Genomic DNA, 20,099 nt, shown 5'->3' on the forward strand with positions numbered 1-20,099 from the left:
ATAAATAAGATTTTTTTTTTTAGGTGGTACTGGGGCTTGAGCTCCGGGCCTAACACTTGAACACACTCCCAGTTCTTTCACTTTCTGGTTTCACTATTTTTTCTTGCCTTTTTCCCAGGCCAACTAAGACCACAGTCTTCCCCATCTCAACCTCCTGAGTAGTTATCATTACAGATATGAGTCATCAATGCCTTGCCTTCAAGATTAATAAAATTTAATTAGGCTATACCATGTAGGCTAAGTGTACAGAAGGCTGTACTACCTATATCTGTCTGAGTCATTCCACATTCACACAATGATGAAACTGCCTAAAGACTCATTTGTCAAAAATGTATCTCTACAAAAAAAAAATGTATCCAGATGTAGGGCACTTGCTTGCCAAATGTGAAAGCCTGAGTTCAAACTCTAGCACTGCCAAAAAAGAAAACAAATCACCCAGAAATGTATCCCTGTCATTAGGCTACATATGACTGTATTTCAAATACACAGAGACTAAGAGATATATCCAGATTTCAATAGTAAATTTATTTATATGATGGGATTTACCAAACTTTTTATACATGTAGGTATTACTTTAATGCAGAAGAAAAATTATAGTGTTCCATATTTTAAATATTTTTAGCTTTTTCTCTATTCCCTAGTATTGAAGGCTAATGAGTACTGATCACATTCCCAAATGTCTAAGAATGATCTTATACATCACTGGATGAGAAAAAGGAAAAAGAACATATCCTTAATATATCTAACCATGCACAGACATATTCCCAAAGTATATAGGCCCTCAATAGAATACCAAAAAATGACACCAAGAGACACAATGTAGTTCCAATGAGGTACGCTACCAAGAATGACAAGGAAAGCCTTTGAATATTTTACCAGAGAATTAATCCCAATCTCTAGAACTCAACTGTTAGGGGAGAAGCATACTTTGAGGGTATCACAGCCCTTTTCTGGAGAAACTCTCTAACACTAGACAGAGGTACAGTCATAAACAGAAAATTTTGTGGAATTTAAACACTTTGACCCACTTGTGGGAGATGGGGATCAAGAGGAGGAGGAGGGTAGACAAATGAAGAAAGGAAGAATGAAGTCATAATACCCAATACATATCCTGTGAAACTAGGAAAATTGAGGGGAGGGGTTGGGAGGGATGGGGGAAAATGATGAAAGGATAATATCAATCAAGATGCACTATATTCATAAACTGATTTGTTCAATGTTAACTCCTTTGTACAAACTACTTAAAGATAATAAAAATATAATTATAAAAAACACTTTGCCCCTGAATCTCTTTTAGGGTTAAGAAGTTTCTCCTAAATCTGTCTGATGAATCAAAGATTTTAGCTGACCTTCAAGGGAAAAAAAATGTCCATTTCTAAGAAAATCATTCAAATTTAGACATAGTACAGACCATCTTAATTTTAATATCCTACAACTAGGTATTCTCCAAACAAAAATTTACCTTTCCTGAAACAGATTCTCCATCATAGAAGAGATAGTGCTTTTCTACTTTGCCATCTTCGGTTTTCATTTCTGCCATTTTTCTGGTTTCCTCATCATTAAGGACAACATCAATCTCACAAATGGGACCAAAAAAACCTCCAAGGAAACTCTGAAATAAAAGTAAAATACTCATAATTATCATGTTTAGCTACTCACTACATTTTATAATTCAAATTTAATTACCTGTGACCTAAAGCTAAACAGTCTACAAATCTGAATTTACAAGGAAATAACATATCATTCTATGTCAAACAGAACTAAGTGGAACAATGTGCATAGTTTCCAAGATTGTAATTATATGCAAACATTTGTTGAAAGTAGATTTCATATTGTGTTTTACAATTTTAAGAAACTCTCTAAAGAAATGTAATAAATCAATACTTTCAATCATTTCCATAGGTAACCATTCTAAATAATCAGATACTAATATATCAGAAACTTAGGATTTTTTTTTTTTTTCCCAGTCCTGGGGCTTAAACTCAGGGCCTGGGCACTGTCCCTGAGCTTCTTTATACTCAAGGCTAGTACTTTACCACATGAGCCACAGCACCACTTCCAGCTTTTTCTGTTCATTTGGTACTGAGGAATGGAACCCAGGACTTCATGCATGCTAGGCAAGTAATCTACCACTAAACCACATTCCCAGCTCCCAAACAATCAGACTTCCCCCTCTATCACTCTCCCTCTTTGTCCTCCCCCTTTGCCCCCCCCCCTTTTTTTTTGCCAGTCCTGGGGCTGGCAATGCCTGAGCCACAGCACCACTTGAGCCACAACACCACGTTCAGCTTTTTCTGTGTATGTGGTACTGGGGAATGGAACCCAGGGATTCATGCATCCTAGGCAAGCACTCTACCACGAAACCACATTCCCAGCCCTCTCCAGCCCTCCCCCAACACTTTCTGATGTCCTTTATATTTTGGTCATAGTTAGGATTTATGGAACAATGCTTATAAAATTTTACAGAAATTTCATTCGCTTCCTAATGGAAACTTCATTATGAAGGGCTTCTCTAATATAACACATCCTGTTCATAGTAGAAGGGCTTCTCTAATATAACACATCCTTAACATAGTAGATTTGTAGTAAGTAGCACTTTCATAGTCAATAGCACTTTATTTGTATAATAAATAGCACTTTGAAGTAATTCATTTAGGCTTGAATGAGTAATTTGGATTGTATAGTTATTTTATATTAAAAGAACCTCTTAGCAGAATAATGAAAAGTAATCCTTTTTTTTCCTTTTGGTTGTATTGAGGTATGAACTCAGGGCTTTTAGTTAGCTTAGGCAGGCATTGTACTGCTGAGCCAACTGGAAAAAAAAGATACATTGTTTGCATACATGGACATGTCAAAATGAAATTCCCTTGTACTAAGGAAAATCAGGAAAAATTAATTATACATGTATATAAATTAATTATACATGTATATAAATTGTTTATCAATACCAAAATGTGTTAGTTGGCAATAACCAACTAATAATTAACAGAATTCATTAACAATCTAATACTAGTTAAGTTATAGATTTTTATTTTCATTTTTGGCTGGTTGTGTGGCTTCAGCTCTGGGTTTAGGCATTGTCCTTAAGCTCCTTTTTGCTCAAGGCTAGCACTCTACCACTTGATCCACAATGTCATTTCCAGCTTTGTCTGGGATTAATTGGAGGTAAGAGTCTCACACACTTTCCTGCCCAGGCTGGCTTTCAACCCTGATCCCTAGATCTTAGTATCCTGAGTAGCTAGGATTACAGGTGTGAGACACTGGCGTCCCACTATGGATTTTTTTTTGGTCAGTCTTGGGGCTTGAACTCTGGGCCTGGACGCTGTCCCTCAGCTCTTCAGTTCAAGGCAAGTGCTCTACCATTTGAGCCACAGTATCACTTGTGGTTTTCTGGTGGTTAATTGGAGATAAGAGTCTCACAGACTTTCCTGCCCGAGCTGGCTTTGAACCACAATCCTCAGATCTCAGCCTCCTGAGTAGCTAGGATTACAGATGTGAGCCACTGGTGCCAGGCTCCATTATGGATTATTTTTATCACCAATGAAAGATACACGGGTAATGAAATTTACACAAGTAACAGTCTCCTATCATGCCATCTTACATCCCTTTTTGTCTGTTTTTTGTTGTTGTTGTTGTTTTTTTAAGATAGAGTCCAAGTCCATGTTGTTCAAGCTGGAGGAACTCAAGGGACTCAGGTTATCCTTCCAACTTAGCTGGGACTACATGTGCAAACCACTGCATGGATTCCTATAGCTCCTCCTTATGCTTCCCTACAAAAATCTAGAGCAATGTTTTTAAGTATTAATTTCATCATTATTATTCAATGTCTATGTTCTTTCTCCAACAATTCATCAGATTTTCCAATTTCCTTCTGGCCCTAGAATCAAGCAAAGTACCTTAACTAATTCATTCATCCTCAGAATTTCAGAATGGCTATTTCCATAAGGCTTTTCCTAACTCAATAATCCAAGGTGAATTCTCCAAACTTAGGTCTCACAGGATGACTTTATTATCTTACTCTTCTACTGGCCTTGAACATTTATCCTTTGCTCATCACTGAAGACACAATGCTAGCCGGACACTGATGGCTCATGCCTGTAATCTTAACTACTCAGAAGGCTGAGATCTGGGCTGGGAAGGTGGCTCAGTGGTAGAGAGCTTGCCTTGCATGCCTAAGGCCCTGGGTTCAATTCCTAACCACCACATAAGCAAAAAGAAAAAAGCCAGAAGTGGCACTGTGGCTCAAGTGGTAGAACACTAGCCTTGAGCTGAAGAGCTGAGGGACAGCACCCAGGCCCAGAGTTCAGGCCCCACGACCGGATCCCCCCCCCAAAAAAAAAGAAAAAAGAAGGCTGAGATCTGAGGATCCTGCTGCAAAGGCAGCCCGGACAGAAAAGTCCCCCTGAGACTCTTATCTCTGATTAACCACTCAAAACCTGGAAGTGGCACTATGGCTCAAGCGGTAGAGCATGAGCCTTGAGCACAAAAAGGCTCAGGGACAGTGCCCAGGCCCTGAGTTAAAGCCCCACAACTGACAAAAAAAAAAAAAAAAAAAAAAAAAAAGACAGTGCTAAAAGCAGTGTGGCATTTAACAGAAGGGACTCAAATATCAGTTGAATGTTAAATTAATGCTTAATACACACATCAAACTAATATGGAAAAAAAGATACATACTTTAAAAAAAACTGGCTGAAATCTGGAAGGATTGGGTAAATAAAACTAGTCCTTCTAAGCAATTAGCATTAACACAGTAGCAAAGTCTAAAGTACCAAACTTGCATTAAGTCTCAGGTCTGTCCTTGGAGGTAGCCAGGTAACAACAAACACACAGAGCCTCCTAAGGCTCATACGTGATAGTCACAGGTGATACTAAAATGAAGTTAAGAATGTTCCCAAATTTTAGGTTTGGGTCCAGTCGTGGGGCCTGAACTCTGGGCCTGGGCACTGTCCCTCAGCTCTTCAGCTCAAGGCTAGCGTTCTACCACTTGAGCCACAGCGCCACTTCTGGCTTTTTTTCTTTTTGCTTATGTGGTTCTGGGGAATCGAACCCAGGGCCTCATGAAAGGCAAGCGCTCTACCACTGAGCCACCTTCCCAGCCCCTCATTACTCTTATATTAACAAGTGAGATTATGGTTTCAAGAAAACTACTGAAGCCAGGCACCAGTGGTTCAGGCCTGTAATCTTAGCTACTCAGGAGGCTGAGACCCTCCGATCTCAGTTAAAAACCAGCCTAGGCAGAAAAGTCTGTGAGTCTCTTATCTCCAGTTTAACCACCAGAAACTGGAAGTGGTGCTGTGGCTCAAGTGGCAGAGCACCTGCCTTGAGCTAAAGAGTTGAGGGATAGGGCCCAGGCCCAGAGTTCAAGCCCCATGACCAACAAAAGAAAAAAGAAAATAACTGAATCACCATATTAGTACTTCTGACATATTCCAAAGACTATCTTTATTCTTTTTGATGTGATGCTTTAATCCTTCTGGCAACATTATAAATAATTTGTAATCAGAAGACTAATTTTAACCAGAAGTATAATAACTATTTTAGAAAAAAGAGAATGAAAAACATGAAACAGAGGTTATTTGCACTACCCATTTCCAGTCAGATTTTTTTTTTAAGGTAGTAACAGTTAAATCCAGAGCCTCATTTGTACTAGGAAAGCTTTCTACCACTGTGCTACAACCTCTACCCCTTTTAAAATTTTGAGACAGTGTCTCATCAAGTAGCAGACTGGTCTCAAACTTGGGATTCTCCTGCTTCAGCTTCCAGAGCAGCTGAGTTATAAACGGTGCCATCATACCCAGTACCTTAGTTGATTTCACTCTTAAACTCAAAATTTGCTCAAAATGGTAAATTTTTCTGTTGAAAAATTTTCTCATGAGATGCATAGCAACTCAAAACTAATCAGTACTTACTAATTATCAACTATGTGCAAAGCACTGAGCCAGAAGGGAGGGAGACTGCTGTGAGAAAACTGCAAACAGATGAAAGGCAACATTTACAAGGAGCTACCTACTTTATACGGGGAAGCAAAGTCCAACGCATTAAAAGATATGTCAAGGCCAGGTACTGACATTATCTAACTACATTATCTACCTACTCAGAAGCCTGAGATCTGCGAATTGCAGTTCAAAGCCAGCCCAGGCAGGAAAGTCGGTAGGGACTTATCTCCAATTAACCACCATAAAATTGGAAGTGGCACCATGCCTCAGAGAGAGAGTATGCCAACCTTGAGCAAAAAGAGCTGGGAGACAGAACCCAAGTCCCAAGTTCAAACCCTACAAAAAAAAAAAAAAAGAAAGATATTGTCAATTCTCAGTGGGAATGAATGAGCTTCTTCTTCCTTGAAGACACATGAGTTCATCTGAGTTGCAACTTAAAAGTAGGTAACTAAAAATTCATTTCCTCCTCTAACCTGATACTTTTCCTAGAGCTACTTCAAGGAAAAATGTAACAATAAAAATTGTTTTACAGCTATGGGCTGGGAAGGTGGCTCAGTGGTAGAGCGCTTGCCTTGCATGCTCAAGGCCCTGGGTTCGATTCCTCAGCACCACATAAGCAAAAAGAAAAAAGCCGGAAGTGGCGCTGTGGCTCAAGTGGTAGAGCGCTAGCCTTGAGCTGAAGAGCTGAGGGACAGCGCCCAGGCCCAGAGTTCAGGCCCAAGACCGGACCAAAAAAAAAAGAAAGTCTATGAGACTCTTCAATTAACCACCAGAAAACCGGAAGTGGTGCTGTGGCTCAAGTGGTAGAGCGCTCGCCTTGAGCTGAAGAGCTCAGGGGCAGCAGCAGCATCCAGGCTCAGAGTTCAAGCCCCATGACCCCCCCCAAAAAAGGCTACTTTTTTCCACATATACTTTATAATACATTAAATTGCCCTTGGTATTTGAAAACTGACACTTAAAAAGACCAAATAATCAAAAATTATATGCAATTAAGCAAAAATTAAAACTGCCATTAAAGTTGCTAACATACACAGTTTTACAAAACCTCACAACTAAGAAACAATAAGTATTATTCTGGCATAATTTTGGGGGGGGGTGTTTATATGTATGAGACATGAATTCAGGCTTCAAGCTCTCCCAAGACTTTCTTGCTCACAGCTCACAGGGCTTTAGCCTGACACAATTTTTAAACCTTTTAAATTCATAGGAATTAAAAACGTATGCAAAAACTATGTGTTATATTCTTTTTTTCTTGCCTGTACTAGGGACTAGGATTTAAACTTAGGGCCTTGCACTTCTTCAGCTGGTGCTCTATTATTGGAACCATGTCTCTAAACTGGCTTTTGGCTGGGTTGGGGAGAAGGAGAGGAGATCCAGGGCTTGAACTCAGGGCCTGGAAGCTGTCCATTAGCTTTTCTGCTCAAGGCTATAGCACTCTACCACTTGAGCCCAGCTCTACTTCTGGTTTCTTTAGTGGTTAATTGGAGGTAAGAGTCTTAAGATTTTCCTGATTGGACTGGCTTGCCACCACAATCTTCAGATTTCAACCTCCTAGGATTATACGCAGGAGCAACTAGATGCTGGCTTTGGCTGATTACTTGGAGATGCAGTCTCAAGAACTATACTTACAAACTGGAACACTTTAATAAATTAACTATACCTTTAAAAACTAGCAAACAAACTACTTTTAGTCACTAAGAAACCTCCAGGAAATTATGGATGCCTCGTATTTAACAAGTCAATGACAGAAAGAAAAAACACAACTTTGCTGTCGTTTTGGTGTTCTTTCTAAAGGGAAATAAAAGCTTTTTTTTTGGCGGGGGGGGGGGGTGTTGGTTTGTATTGGTAGTATGGGTTATTTTGTTTTTGAGACAGGGTCTCATTCGGTACCTCAGGCTGTCCTGGAACCACATAGGTAGCTCAAACTGACCTCCAACTTCTAAATGCTGAAATGACAAGCATGAAGCCTACCTGGCTTAACAAAAACATTCTCCACCTGAAGTCTTGCTTTCAAATATTTTATTTCAAGATCTGCATAGTCTACTATTTCAAAAAAAAAGTTATGAAATTCAATTTGGGGGAACTGGGAATGTGGGAATGTGTAGAGGACTTGCCTAGCATGCATGAAGCCCTGGGTTTGATTCCTCAGTACCACATAAACAGAAAAAGGCAGAAGTGGCCCTGTGACTCAAGTGGTAGAGTGCTAGCAAGCTCAGGGATAGTGTCCTGACCCTGAGTTCAAGCCCCATGACTAGAAAGGAAAGGAAGAAGGAAAGGAGGAAGGGAGGAAAGGAGGAAGGGAGGAAAGGAGGAAAGGAGGAAAGGAGGAAGGAAGGAAAAGAAAGAAATGAAGGGAGGGAGGGATGAAGGGAGGGAGGGAGGAAGGAAGGGAGGAGGAAAGAAGAAGGAAGGAAAAAGGAAGGAAGGAAGGAAGGAAGGAAGGAAGGAAGGAAGGAAGGAAGGAAGGAAAAGAAAGAAATAAATGAAGGGAGGGAAGGATGAAGGGAGGGAAGGAGGAAGGAAGGGAGGAGGAAAGGAAGAAGGAAAAAGGAAGGAAGGAAGGAAGGAAGGAAGGGAGGGAGGGAGGGAGGGAGAGCGAAGGAAAGAAAAGACAGCCAATTTTGTAGTTTTGGGTTTTTTGGTTGTTTTTTTTTGGGGGGGGGTCGGTCGTGGGGCACTGGGCACTGTCCCTCAGCTCTCAGCTCAAGGCCAACACTCTACCACTTGAGCCACAGTGTCACTTCGGGTTTTCCAGTGGTTAACTGGAGATAAAAGACAGCCCGAGCTGGCTTTTAACTGAGATCCTCAGATCTCAGCCTCCTGAGTAGCTAGGATTACAGGTGTGAGCCACCAGTGCCCAGCTAATTTTGTATTTTTTTTCAAAACCAAATTATAATACTTCTGACATATTAAATAAGTGAAATACAGGGAGAGAATAAAAATGTAAAGAGAGTTAGCATTCACTAATGTGAACTGATACCAAAATTACAGTGATTTTGAGTGCATTTAAGTTAAAGAATACTGCTCAGTTCTTTTGGAAAAGACAGCTTCTAGTTAACAATCACAGTAGATTTTTGTACTGGGGAGGTTAAGGCAGAAGGAGAGGAACTGTCGTGTCAGGCCAGGCCAGGCCAGACGCTCAGTGGTGAAGTACTTGCCTAATGTGGAAGGCTCTGGGTTCCAGACTCAGCACCACAACAAAAAAAAATTTTTTCCAAGGACTAGCCAATTAATAAACAAGTTGAGGCTCTTCAGTAACTTATAAATAACTACACTAAAATATATATTACTAACAAAACCTTTTGATACTTGTTTTTACAAGTTTTCTGTTAGCCTAATCCTCACATCACTGAAGTTAGGTTAATTTAAGTTTTTGCAAATAATTTGTAAACTCTGTACCAAGCATTATCATCTAGCAAAATTATGTATTAATACATAATCAAAAGGCTTTTTCATTCTAAGAAATTTAGTCCAGTGACTAAAATAAAGTGGAGGGGAAATGAAATGGAGGTTTTCAGAATTTATTTCACTTAACCTACACACAATGAAACAGCACATTTTCATACATACGTTGCAGATGAGTCCACCTCAATGTTTCAAAGCGTCACAATTTCATTCGTGTTTAACGAGTTACTAATTACACGCGGGCAAAAACTGGGAGGACGAGCTTTCTTTTCAACTTAAAGTTAAAGAAGACTTCCCTAACTCCCGGACAGGCAAGGTCTCCCAGTTCCTTTTTTCTCCGAATTTATCACAATTGTAATTCTACCTTAAACTCATTTATACATAAATTATTATCTCTCCCTAGACTGTAAGTTATCAAAGAGTAAGTAGTTTTGCTTCACCCGGTATACACCGAAGTATTCCTCGAATGAAAGGGGAAAAAAAAGCTCTAGGAATGAACACATCTTTTTTTTTTCAATTAAATCAATACAATTATTACCTCTGAAAAGCGGTTATTACAATACGATTTCTGCCTTTAATGTATATTCCAAATAGCTAGGGTTTTCCTTTTTTATTTTTAAATTAACTTGGCGTGGCCTTCACCAAAAGTATCTAGCCATTTCTTGAACTGGTGAACTTTAGGAAGAGGCAGAATCCAGGAGCGCACACAGTAGGTACTCAAGGTGGACGTGCCACGGGTCCTGGAGTTCGGGGCTGAGTCACACAGGGAAGGGAGGCACGCAGAGAAGCTCCCATCCACGGATCCCCACCGGGACCCCAGGATGGCTGCGACTCGGGTGTCCCCCCTCGGTGGCAGGGCAACTGCAACATCGCCGAGCGCCAACTTAAGAGGTATAAGGGCTCCACCAGGAAAAGAGAGAGCCAGTGGAATTGGCCGCCTCCAACTACAGAGTTTGGGGTGAACGCCGCTCCCCACGCCGACACCCTTTTCCTCCTCGTCTCTCCAGTCCTACAAGTGTCACCAGCCAGCCGCCACTGGAGGCCACGGAAGCGCAGGACGTCACCCGTCCGGGTTCAAAAAATATATACCAGAGTTTATCAAGCGCGTGACCCAGAGATAGGAATCGAGTCCTGCCAGAGTCCGGGACTGAGGGGCTCCCGGGCCCCCCCAACCGTGCACGGAAGCAGCGCAGCCAGGAAGCCGCGGAGGGAGCGGCACAAGGACCGGCTACCTTGGGAGAGGAGGCGGCCGCGAGCGCCCGCGCAGGCGGGGTCCGGGTGCCCAGCCAGGGCCCCCACAGCCGGTCGAGGAAAGTGGGCAGCGGCTCCGACATGGCCCGAAGAGCGTGCCGCCGTCCGCAGGTGCTCGGGCCTGGCCCGGACCGGGAAGAGGTGGCGCCGCCCCGCTCCCCGGCCCCGTGGTAGCCAGACAGGCCTAACCCGCTCCGCGCCCAGCGCGCCCGCCCCTTCCTACTCCGACCCGGCTCCTGCCGTTGGCCGCTCCGCCGCCGCGCGCACCGAGGCCCGGACGGGAGACAGCCACGCAGGCCGCCGCGCACTCACCATTGTCAAAGCCGCCGCGTCCCCCCCCCACTTCACTCGGCTTCCCTCAGAAGAACTCCCGGACCGGTTCCCTCCACCAGGACGCCCCGTCACGTGACCCCAGGCAGCCCACCGCACGTGACCACTGCGCTCCTTCCCTCCCCTCCCCTGCACCGGGGGCTCCGCCCGGGCCTCTCGCCCCGCCCCCCTGGCCCAGCCGGGCCCTCCAGGAAGGCCGTTTAGAGGCGGGGCTTCGTGCCCCTCCTTTCGGCCGCAGGGGGCGGGGCCTCTGTGATGACGTTATGGGCGGGGCCTTAGGTAGATCGCTTTCGGCAACCTCCCCGTCCGGGGGGCGGGGCCCCCACCCGCTGGCTGGATCACGTGACGGGCAGTGGGGTGGTGGGGCTCCTGGACCACGCCCAGCTCGTCCGCCCCGCGCAAGTTTTGGGGGCTAGCGAAGGAGGAGGTTCTCTTTCTCTGGACTGCTGGGTTAAAAGGGCGGCCTGCTTAAGAGACCTGCTCCCTTCCCGGGGTGGGGGGCCTTTTATCTGCCAAGGGCCATTTGGATATTTGAAACGTCGTTTCGGGCCATAGGAAATAATTGGTTCGCGCAGGTGGCCTAGAGCCGTCGAGAAGAATCTTTGTGGCCCTCCTTGTGCCAAGGGATTTCCGGGACTTAGCGAGCAGGACGGCCAACAGAAGGGTCCCCACCTCTCCTGACCGCAATGCACTCCCCTCCTCTCCTCTCCCCCATTGAGGGTTTCTGTTTTGAAAACTCCGTAGCTTTCTCGCCTCTGAAGAATAGAACAATATGAAAAAAAAAATCACAGAGACCCTATCCGTTGCTTCCCCAAGTCCACGGGTAGCTCGGTGAATCCTCTACTCCAGTCTGACCTTCTGGTAAGAAAGTCCCTCCGAGCTGGCAAATACCGAGTGCTTAATTATGGTGCAAACCTAGAGGACCTCCAGAGAAATGCAGTATTGTTCAGGGAGCACATACGCTCCAAACACAACCAAAGCAGAAAAAAATATATATAACAGCAGCAACAACAAAGGTCTGTAAAGGAAGGCTCGAATTTGAAAAGATTGAAATTAGAGTATAGGCTTCAACCAACCATGATATAATTAAACTAGATATTTAATGACATCAAAAAGCTAGAATGTTCCAATATTTGGAAACCAAGCAACATAATTCTAAACCTCTAGGTTAAAAAGAGATCAAGAAGAGGCCTGGGAATGTGGTGACATGGTAGAGCACTTGCCTAGCATGTAGGAAAACCTAGGTTCAATCCCAGCACACACACACACACACACACACACACACACACATACACACAAAGAGATCAATGGGGATGTAAATAGTTTGAAGTAAAATATATTAGTTTGAACTAACATCAGAGACTGAAGTCCTAGCCTGAGCACTAGAATGCTTGTGAAGCATGCGCAAAGCCCTAAGTTCAGTTCTCGATACTCTAAAAATTCTTAAATTTGGGGGGAAAAAGTGTTAAAAATGAATATGAATATGTCTCTATGTGAGGAAGCTTCTTTGTGTGTGTACAGGGGATTGAACACAGGGCCCTCCCCCACCATGCTAAGGAAGTGCTCAACTATTTGAGCCACCACCTTGTTTGTATTTTGTTTTAAATATGGAGTCTCCTTATGTAGTCCAGGCTGGTCTCAAACTTTCCATCTCCTGCCTCTGCCTCCCAAGTGCAGGGATTACTGGTGAGTCCCACCTGACTAGGAGCCCTTTTTTTGAGGGGGGGTCCAGTTGTGGGGCCTGAACTCTGGGCCTGGGCACTGTCCCTCAGCTCTTCAGCTCAAGGCTGCGCTCTACCACTTGAGCCACAGCACCACTTCCAGCTTTTATATGTGATGCTGAGAATCGAACCCAGGGCCTCAGGCATGCAAGGCAAGCGCTCTACCACTGAGCCACCTTCCCAGCTCCTAGGAGACCTTTTTATAAACAATTTACTAGCCTCTGTTTTGTTATTGTTTCATTTTGTGGTGCCAAGTGCTCTCACTGAGTTACATCTCTAGCCTACAAGTAATTTTTTTTCTTTCTTTCTGAGGAAACTTTTTTAAAGTAAATTAACATGTGGATAGAGAAAGCAAGTAACTCAATTTTGCTGTGAACTTAAAACTATGCTTTAAAAATAGCCTACTTTGGGGCCTGGGAAGGTGGCCCAGTGGTAGAGTGCATGCCTCGCATACATGAGGCCCTGGGTTCGATTCCTCAGCACCACATACATGGAAAAAGCTGGAAATGGTACTGTGGCTCAAGTGGTAGAGTGCTAGCCTTCAGCTCAACAGCTGAGGGACAGTGTCCAGCTCCAGTGTTCAAGCACGATGACTGGCATAAATAAGTAAATAAACAGCCTGCTTTTTTAAAGCTTTTTCATCAAGTAACTTTGACCAACGCGCCCAAACAACTCAATGACAAAATGACAGTCTCCTCAAAAACTAGGTTGTGGCCAGACACCAGTGGCTCGTGCCTGTAATCCTAGCTACTCAGGAGGCTAAGATCTGAGGATCACAGTTCAAAGCCAGCCTGGGCAGGAAAGTCTGTGAGACTCTTTATTTCCAATAAACCACCAGAAAACCAAAAGTCGTGCAGTGGCTCAAGTGGTAGCCTTGAGCTGAAGAGCTGAGTGATAGTGCCCAGGCCCAGAGTTCAAGTCACATGACTGACCAAAAAAAGGTTGCCTGATATCCAGCCTGTAATACAGCTATTTAGGAGGCTGAGACTTGATAATCATGGTTCAAAGCCAGCTGAGGATGAAAAGTCCAGGAGATTCTATCTCCAATTAGCCATCAAAATACCAGACTGGATATATGGCTTAAGGGGTACTGTGCCAGCTATAAGCAAAGAAGACAAATGAGATTGTGAGACCCTGAGTTCAAGCTCTATGTCAACACACACACACATACACACACACACACACACACACACACACTGTATGTTGGTCTTGGTTTGGGAGTTTGGCAGTACTGGGGTAATATCTTAGAGCCTTCTGCATGCTAGACACGTGTTGTACCACTTGAAGCAAATGTTAATCCTTTTGGGTCACATGCTTTTTCCCAGGCTGGCTTCACACCTCAATACTCTACTTCATCTTCCTAAGTAGTTGCGATTGCAGGTATATACTACAGTGCCAGGCGCTATATGTGACTTTTCTTTATTGACTTTGTATCTTGAAGCTTTTCTAAATTTCCTTGGTGATTTCCCTCCGTCTTTTTCCTCTCTCTTACTGGATCTTGTTTTTCTTTACACTGCTAGGAATTGAACCCAGAGCCTCATGCATGCTAGGCAAGTACACTTCCACTGAGTTAAATCCCCAGTCCTCCTCTTTGGTCTTCTATTAGTTATCTGCTGAACTTCCGAATTGACTTTTCTTGTTTTTCTCTCCTATTTCCCATCTATTTTTTTTTAATACTATGCCTTGGTATATAGTCCAGGCTGGCCTCAAATTTGTCCTCTTCCTGCTAAAGCCTCCTAAGTGCTGATATTGCAGCTGTGTGCTATCCTGTTCAACCTTTTTATTCTCCCACATGATTTCCCCATCTCCTGTTGCAACACTTGTAGTGATTTTTTTAATTACCATATAATGTAGCCAGTACCTATTGTGGCCCTCAATGACCCTTGCCTTCCAGTATTTGTGCCCTTATAAAATCCCTTCTCAAATTCTGGTGGGTTTGTGTGACCAATTGAAGTGGTGATGTATGACTTCTGAAACTGCTGCTGACTTGCTTCTTCTTGGATCCCTCAGTCATGGAGAAGTCAGCTGGCCTCTCATATATCCCAATAGAGAGGTGTTCAGACTCTGAGCCAGCTATGTGAGGTTGCCAGCTTGTGTTCTGGGAGTCCTGTTTCATTAATATATCGTCTTTGTTGAAGACATACAAAGCACTAGCAATCAACATCAAACATTGAAAAGTGTCAATTTGAGCATACCTCACTGGAACAATTTCTTCCATAACAAAATAGCTGAAGGGTTTTTGCTGTTGTTGTTGTTTCAGTCCTGGGGCTTGAACTCTGGGCCTGGGCACTGTCTTTGAGCTCTTCAGCTCAAAGCGAGCACACACTCTACCATCTAAGCCACAGTGCCACTTCCTGTTTTCTGGTGGTTTATTGGAAATAAGAGTCTAACGGACATTCCTGCCCAGGCTGGCTTTGAAAAGTAATCCTCAGACTCAGCTTCCTGAGTAGCTAGGATTACAAGCATGAGCCACCAGCACCCAGCTCTGAATGGTTTTAAAAATAAATTTCCTACTTCTTCCAGACTAATGCTACATCATATTCAGCCGTTAAAGATGGGAGTGTAGGGGCTGGGAAGGTGGCTCAGTGATAGAGTTCTTGCCTTGCATGCCTGAGGCCCTGGGTTCGATTCCTCAGCACCACATAAGCAAAAAAGAAAAAAGCCAGAAGTGGCACTGGGGCTCAAGTGGTAGAGTGCTAGCCTTGAGCTGAAGAGCTGAGGGACAGTGCCCAGGCCCAGAGTTCAGGCCCCATGACCGGACCCCCTCCCCCAAAAAAGATGGGAGTGTAACTGATGAGACCTGAACCCAGAAATACCTATCAGTGGTTCTGGGAGCTGCTGGGGGTGGGGATCAGGGAGGTGTTATTTGGAGATGCCTGGAGACTTTTTGGTTGCCAGTTAGGAGGAGGAGGATTCTGGAAATCTCATGGGTATAGATCAGAAACTAAACATCTCAATAAATAGGACAGCTCTGTGCCCCCAACCTCCCCGCAGCAGAGAAACAATGTTCAAGAGGCCTATAATAATGATGAGGCTGAGAAGCTTTGGTTGCCTGAATGCCTAAATAGAGTTCCGAAAGATCAATCATATGAATATTTTAAACAGTGACTCAAATACTGAAACAGTGAACATGCCAAGAGAATGAAGACCCAGCTAGGGCTTCTGAGTGATGGATCACCCTCCCCTTAGCTGACTTAGCAACTTCACTTATAATCACTGTGGAGTGGATTGGAACAGTAAGAAATGTGCAACGGAGAAGGGAGCCCAGCGCTCTGTGTTTCCTCCACTACATTAGGAGTTGTAGGAAATGTTAATTCCTACTGGTTTGGTACTTAGTAAGAACAGGGAAGGGAAGTGACTATGAATGAGAGTCACTCAGAATGACAGACTGGAAGATCCCAATCCTTCACCCTCCAAAGAATCCTTAGAATTAGACAATACATAGAACTCAAAGGTAAAAGAGTAACCTGCTATATGCCAGTTCTCTATGTGCCTGCTATTTGCTTCTGTCTACCTTCTCTTGTGCCTAGCAAGACTGACACATTGCATACACTAGCATTCATTCCCCACCTGGCTCCAAGCTCAAGGACAAAGCACCTAGAACATAGGTGGGATCTTGGAAATAATTGTATGAAGTAACTATAACACGCATTTTCATGATCAGAATTGTTAGGGGATCACTAGCGCCATGTAGGGAACTAACCATATCACCTATGTTTGCCCCAGTGTTCACAACTAAAGGCAAAACCTGTTAACTTATGTACAGATCATGAAAATAACCCGTGTTTATTGAGCATTCCCTCAATGGCATTGTTCCCAGCCCTTTACATACCTTCACTTAGTTATTTGTCTCAACCAAACCCTATATGGTAGGTATTAATATTATTCTCCTTTTTTCCCAGTCTTGAACTCCAGGCCTGGATGCTGTCTCTGAGTTCTTCTGCTCAAAGCTAGCACCCTACCACAGCAGCACTTTCATCCTTTTCTGTGATTAATTGGAGGTAAGAGTCTCCTGGACTTTCCTGCCCTGGCTGGCTTTGAACCGCTATCCTCATATTTCAGCCTCCTGAGTAGTTAGGATTATGGGCATGAGCTGCCAGCACCCAGCTTATTCTTCTTTTAAAGAGGAAGACACAAGCCAGGCATAGTGGTACACACCAAGAAGCTCAACACTGGGAAGCTGAGGAAGGAAGACTGGGATTGGGAGATCAATTTGAGCTACATAGGGCAGAGAGATTAAGTAACTCAACCAAGACTACCTAGTAAGTGACAGAGCGTTGAACCCAGATCATGTGGTTCCAGAGTTATACTATATGCTATATGCTCTTCAAAAAAGCTGAACTTAGATCACTGGCCTGAAGTTGTACTCCCAATACAGAGTGAAACTGATGTTTATGCCAGGATTTGCAATTCTAAAGTGTAAACTCTGTCAGAGATAGAAGCATTTGATAGACACACACCCTTTGTCTCTCATTATATGATGTTTTGTGCTGCCTCTGGACCCTGCCAGCAAGCAGGCCATCCAGGGACAGCCCCTCAGCCTTCCACCAAAGCCAAGAGCCAAAATCAATCTTTTTGGAATGTACATAACAATAAGAAGGGGCTGAGAAGGTGGCTCAGTGGTAGAGCGCTTGCCTTGCATGCCTGAGGCCCTGGGTTCGATTCCTCAGTACCACAGAAGCAAAAAGAAAAAAGCCGGAAGTGGTGCTGTGGTTCAAGTGGTAGAGCGCTAGCCTTGAGCTGAAGAGCCAAAAAAACCCAATAAGAACCCCAAACCAGAACATTCTGTCTTTCCTTGTGGCAAATTTATGACCTTTCTTATACATCATCAATCTAGTCTACCTATACCTCCCCTCAAGGTGAATAAAACCTAGTACTTTTGAGAACACAAAGCAGAACATCCATTGTCTCAAAGACTCCAACTTACAGGAATCATCTTTATAACATTTTACTCAGTGACCTTGATCTTCCCCTTAATATTTCTATTGTTAACAGGAATTTAGTGAAGTTTTTTCTTTAACCCGCCCTTTGGCTTGAGCTGAGGTCTTGGGCACTGTCCCTGAACTTTTGTGCTCAAGGCTAGTGCACTACCACTTTGAGCCACAGCACCATTTCTGGCTTTTTAGTAGTTTATTGAAGATAAGAATCTCACAAATTTTCCTGCCAAGGCTGGCTTTGAACTGCGATCCCCAGATCTCAGCCTCCTGAGGAGATAGGCTTACAGGAGTGAGCCACTGATGCCTGGACTTAGTGAGTTTTTAAGCCCAGTGTGTATTATTATCTATTATCATGAGACCCATTCTTGGCTCCTGTAACTATTCTAAGATAGCAGAGAAAATAACACAACTTTTAGACAATAGATGTACTGTACACATAAATAGACATACTAAATTGCATTCCCTTGTATAACTACTCGAAGATACATATTAAAAAATAAAAAAGTATTGTCAGGCCATTGAGTGGTAAGCATGTACCTGAAGGTGTGAGTAACACTGTACTAACAAAGTATGACAGCTAGCACAGCCTATTTAGTAGAGCTACCATATGACCAAACTTGTGATAGCTCATTATGATCATCTGATTTTTTTTTCAAGGTCCAGCCTGGTAAATTAAATGGAAACACACTGGTGACTGGTATTAATGTGTTCTTTAGTTTTTGTTGTTATTTCTGTGCCAGTACCAGGGCTTGAACTCAGGGCCCTGTGCTCTTTCAGTTTTTTTGCTCATAGCTGGTACATGACTTTTTTTTTTGGGGGGGGGGTCCGGTCTTGGGGCGTGAACTCTGGGTCTGAGTGCTGTCTCTCAGCTCTTCAGCTCAAGGCTAGCACTCTACCACTTGAGCCACAGCACCACTTCCGGCTTTTTTTTTCTGCTTATATGGTGTTGAGGAATCGAACCCAGGGCCTCATGCATGCAAGGCAAGCGCTCTACCACTGAGCCACCTTCCCAGCCCTGGTACATGACTTTTTGAGCCACATTTCCAGTCCAGCTTTTTGTCTAGTTACTTGGAGACAGATTCTCATGGACTTTTCTATCAGGGCTGGCTTTGAGTCAGCTACCAGCACCCACCTTGTTCTTTTGGTTTTTGAAGAAATTAATAAGCTCTAATACCCCCCCCCAAAAAACACAAAATACTGCTTTTGATTTATCAGCAGATAGAGAAGAGCACAGCTTGCTTCTGGCTGATCTTCCTAATTGCAATAGCTCTTATTACAATCATCAAGAAACTGAAGCTGGATATGACCACACAATCCTTCATCCCAGCATGCAAAATGCTGAAGCAGGAACATCATGAGTTCAAAGCTTAGGCTACCCAATGAGACTCTTATCTCAAAACCCCCTTTTTCACCTGCAGAGAGAGAGAGAGAGAGAGAGAGAGAGACAGACAGACAGACAGACAGACAGACAGAGACAGAGAGAGAGAGACAGAGAGAGAGAGACAGAGAGACAGAGAGAGAGAGAGAGAGAGAGAGAGAGAGAGAGAGAGAGGAGGAAGGAAAGGAAGAAGAAAGGAAGGGAGGAAGGGGGGAAGGAGGGAGGGAAGGAGAAAAGGAGGGAAGAAAAAATGAAGGAAGGCCAGGTGCTTGGTGGCTCATGCCTGTAATCCTAGCTACTCAGGAGGAAAGTCCATCTCTGATAAACCACCAGAAAACTGCAAGTGGCGCTGTGGCTCAAGTGGTAGAGTGCTAGCCTTGAACTGAATAGCTGAGGGACAATGCCCAGGCCCAGAGTTCAAGCCCCACAACCGACAAAAAAAAAAAAGAAGAAGAAGAAGAAGAAGGAAGGGAAAGAAGGAAAGGAGGGAGGAAGGCAGAGAGGGAGGGATATCGGTGTGGAAGTTATGCTAAATACCAAGTATTCCATTTAATTACATATTCAGGATGAGAAAATGAACACTGTAAACTAGATCTAGGCTGAGAATCCATTAAATTGAGTACTTATCACTAACAGGTAATCCAGGACTTAAAGCCCAAAGATATTTCATTATAAAAGTATCTTCTGGCTGGGCGCTGGTGGCTCACGCCTGTAATCCTAGCTACTCAGGAGGCTGAGATCTGAGGATCGCGGTTCAAAGCCAGCCTGGGCAGGAGAGACCGTGAGACTCCTATCTCCAATAAACCACCAGAAAACCGGAAGTGGCGCTGTAGCTCAAGTGGTAGAGCGCTCGCCTTGAGCTGAAGAGCTGAGGGACAGCGCCCAGGCCCAGAGTTCAAGCCCCACGACCGACACACACACACAAAAAAATTATCTTCTGGAGAAATAACTGACAAAAAAAAAAAGCAGTTATTTCCCAAGCATAGAACAAGACATCCCAGACAGTTTAATCCTTTGTTATACTTCTACTTTAATAGAATGACGCTGGAAAGTAGACAGATGTTCAGAGAAAAAGGCAAAGCAGTCTGAGGTATGAGACCACACCTATGTTTTAATGGAGTCTTTGGTGTCTAACATTAAC

At 43.7% G+C, this 20,099-nt stretch overlaps 1 protein-coding gene across 3 annotated transcripts in view; it reads right to left on the reverse strand.

The window, feature by feature from the left end:
• Positions 1-11,086, reverse strand: part of Vps26a (VPS26 retromer complex component A) — a 33,721-nt gene extending 22,635 nt beyond the window's left edge. For 2 of the 3 annotated variants that reach the window (XM_070020954.1, XM_070020953.1), the window contains exons 1-2: positions 10,574-10,806; positions 1,463-1,612 (exon numbers count right to left, since the gene is read on the reverse strand). In XM_070020954.1, the coding sequence (XP_069877055.1) occupies positions 1,463-1,612; positions 10,574-10,675 (252 nt within the window). In that variant the 5' untranslated portion in view covers positions 10,676-10,806. Of the gene's footprint in view, positions 1-1,462; positions 1,613-10,573; positions 10,807-10,904 lie in introns of those variants that run through there. The other variant, XM_070020956.1, reaches the window with a different exon arrangement.
• Positions 11,087-20,099: the final 9,013 nt, after the last annotated feature.

This window comes from Dipodomys merriami, unplaced genomic scaffold (genome assembly GCF_024711535.1).
Source record: "Dipodomys merriami isolate MVZ:Mamm:240054 unplaced genomic scaffold, mDipMer1.0.p SCAF_14, whole genome shotgun sequence".
Lineage (NCBI taxonomy): Eukaryota > Metazoa > Chordata > Mammalia > Rodentia > Heteromyidae > Dipodomys > Dipodomys merriami.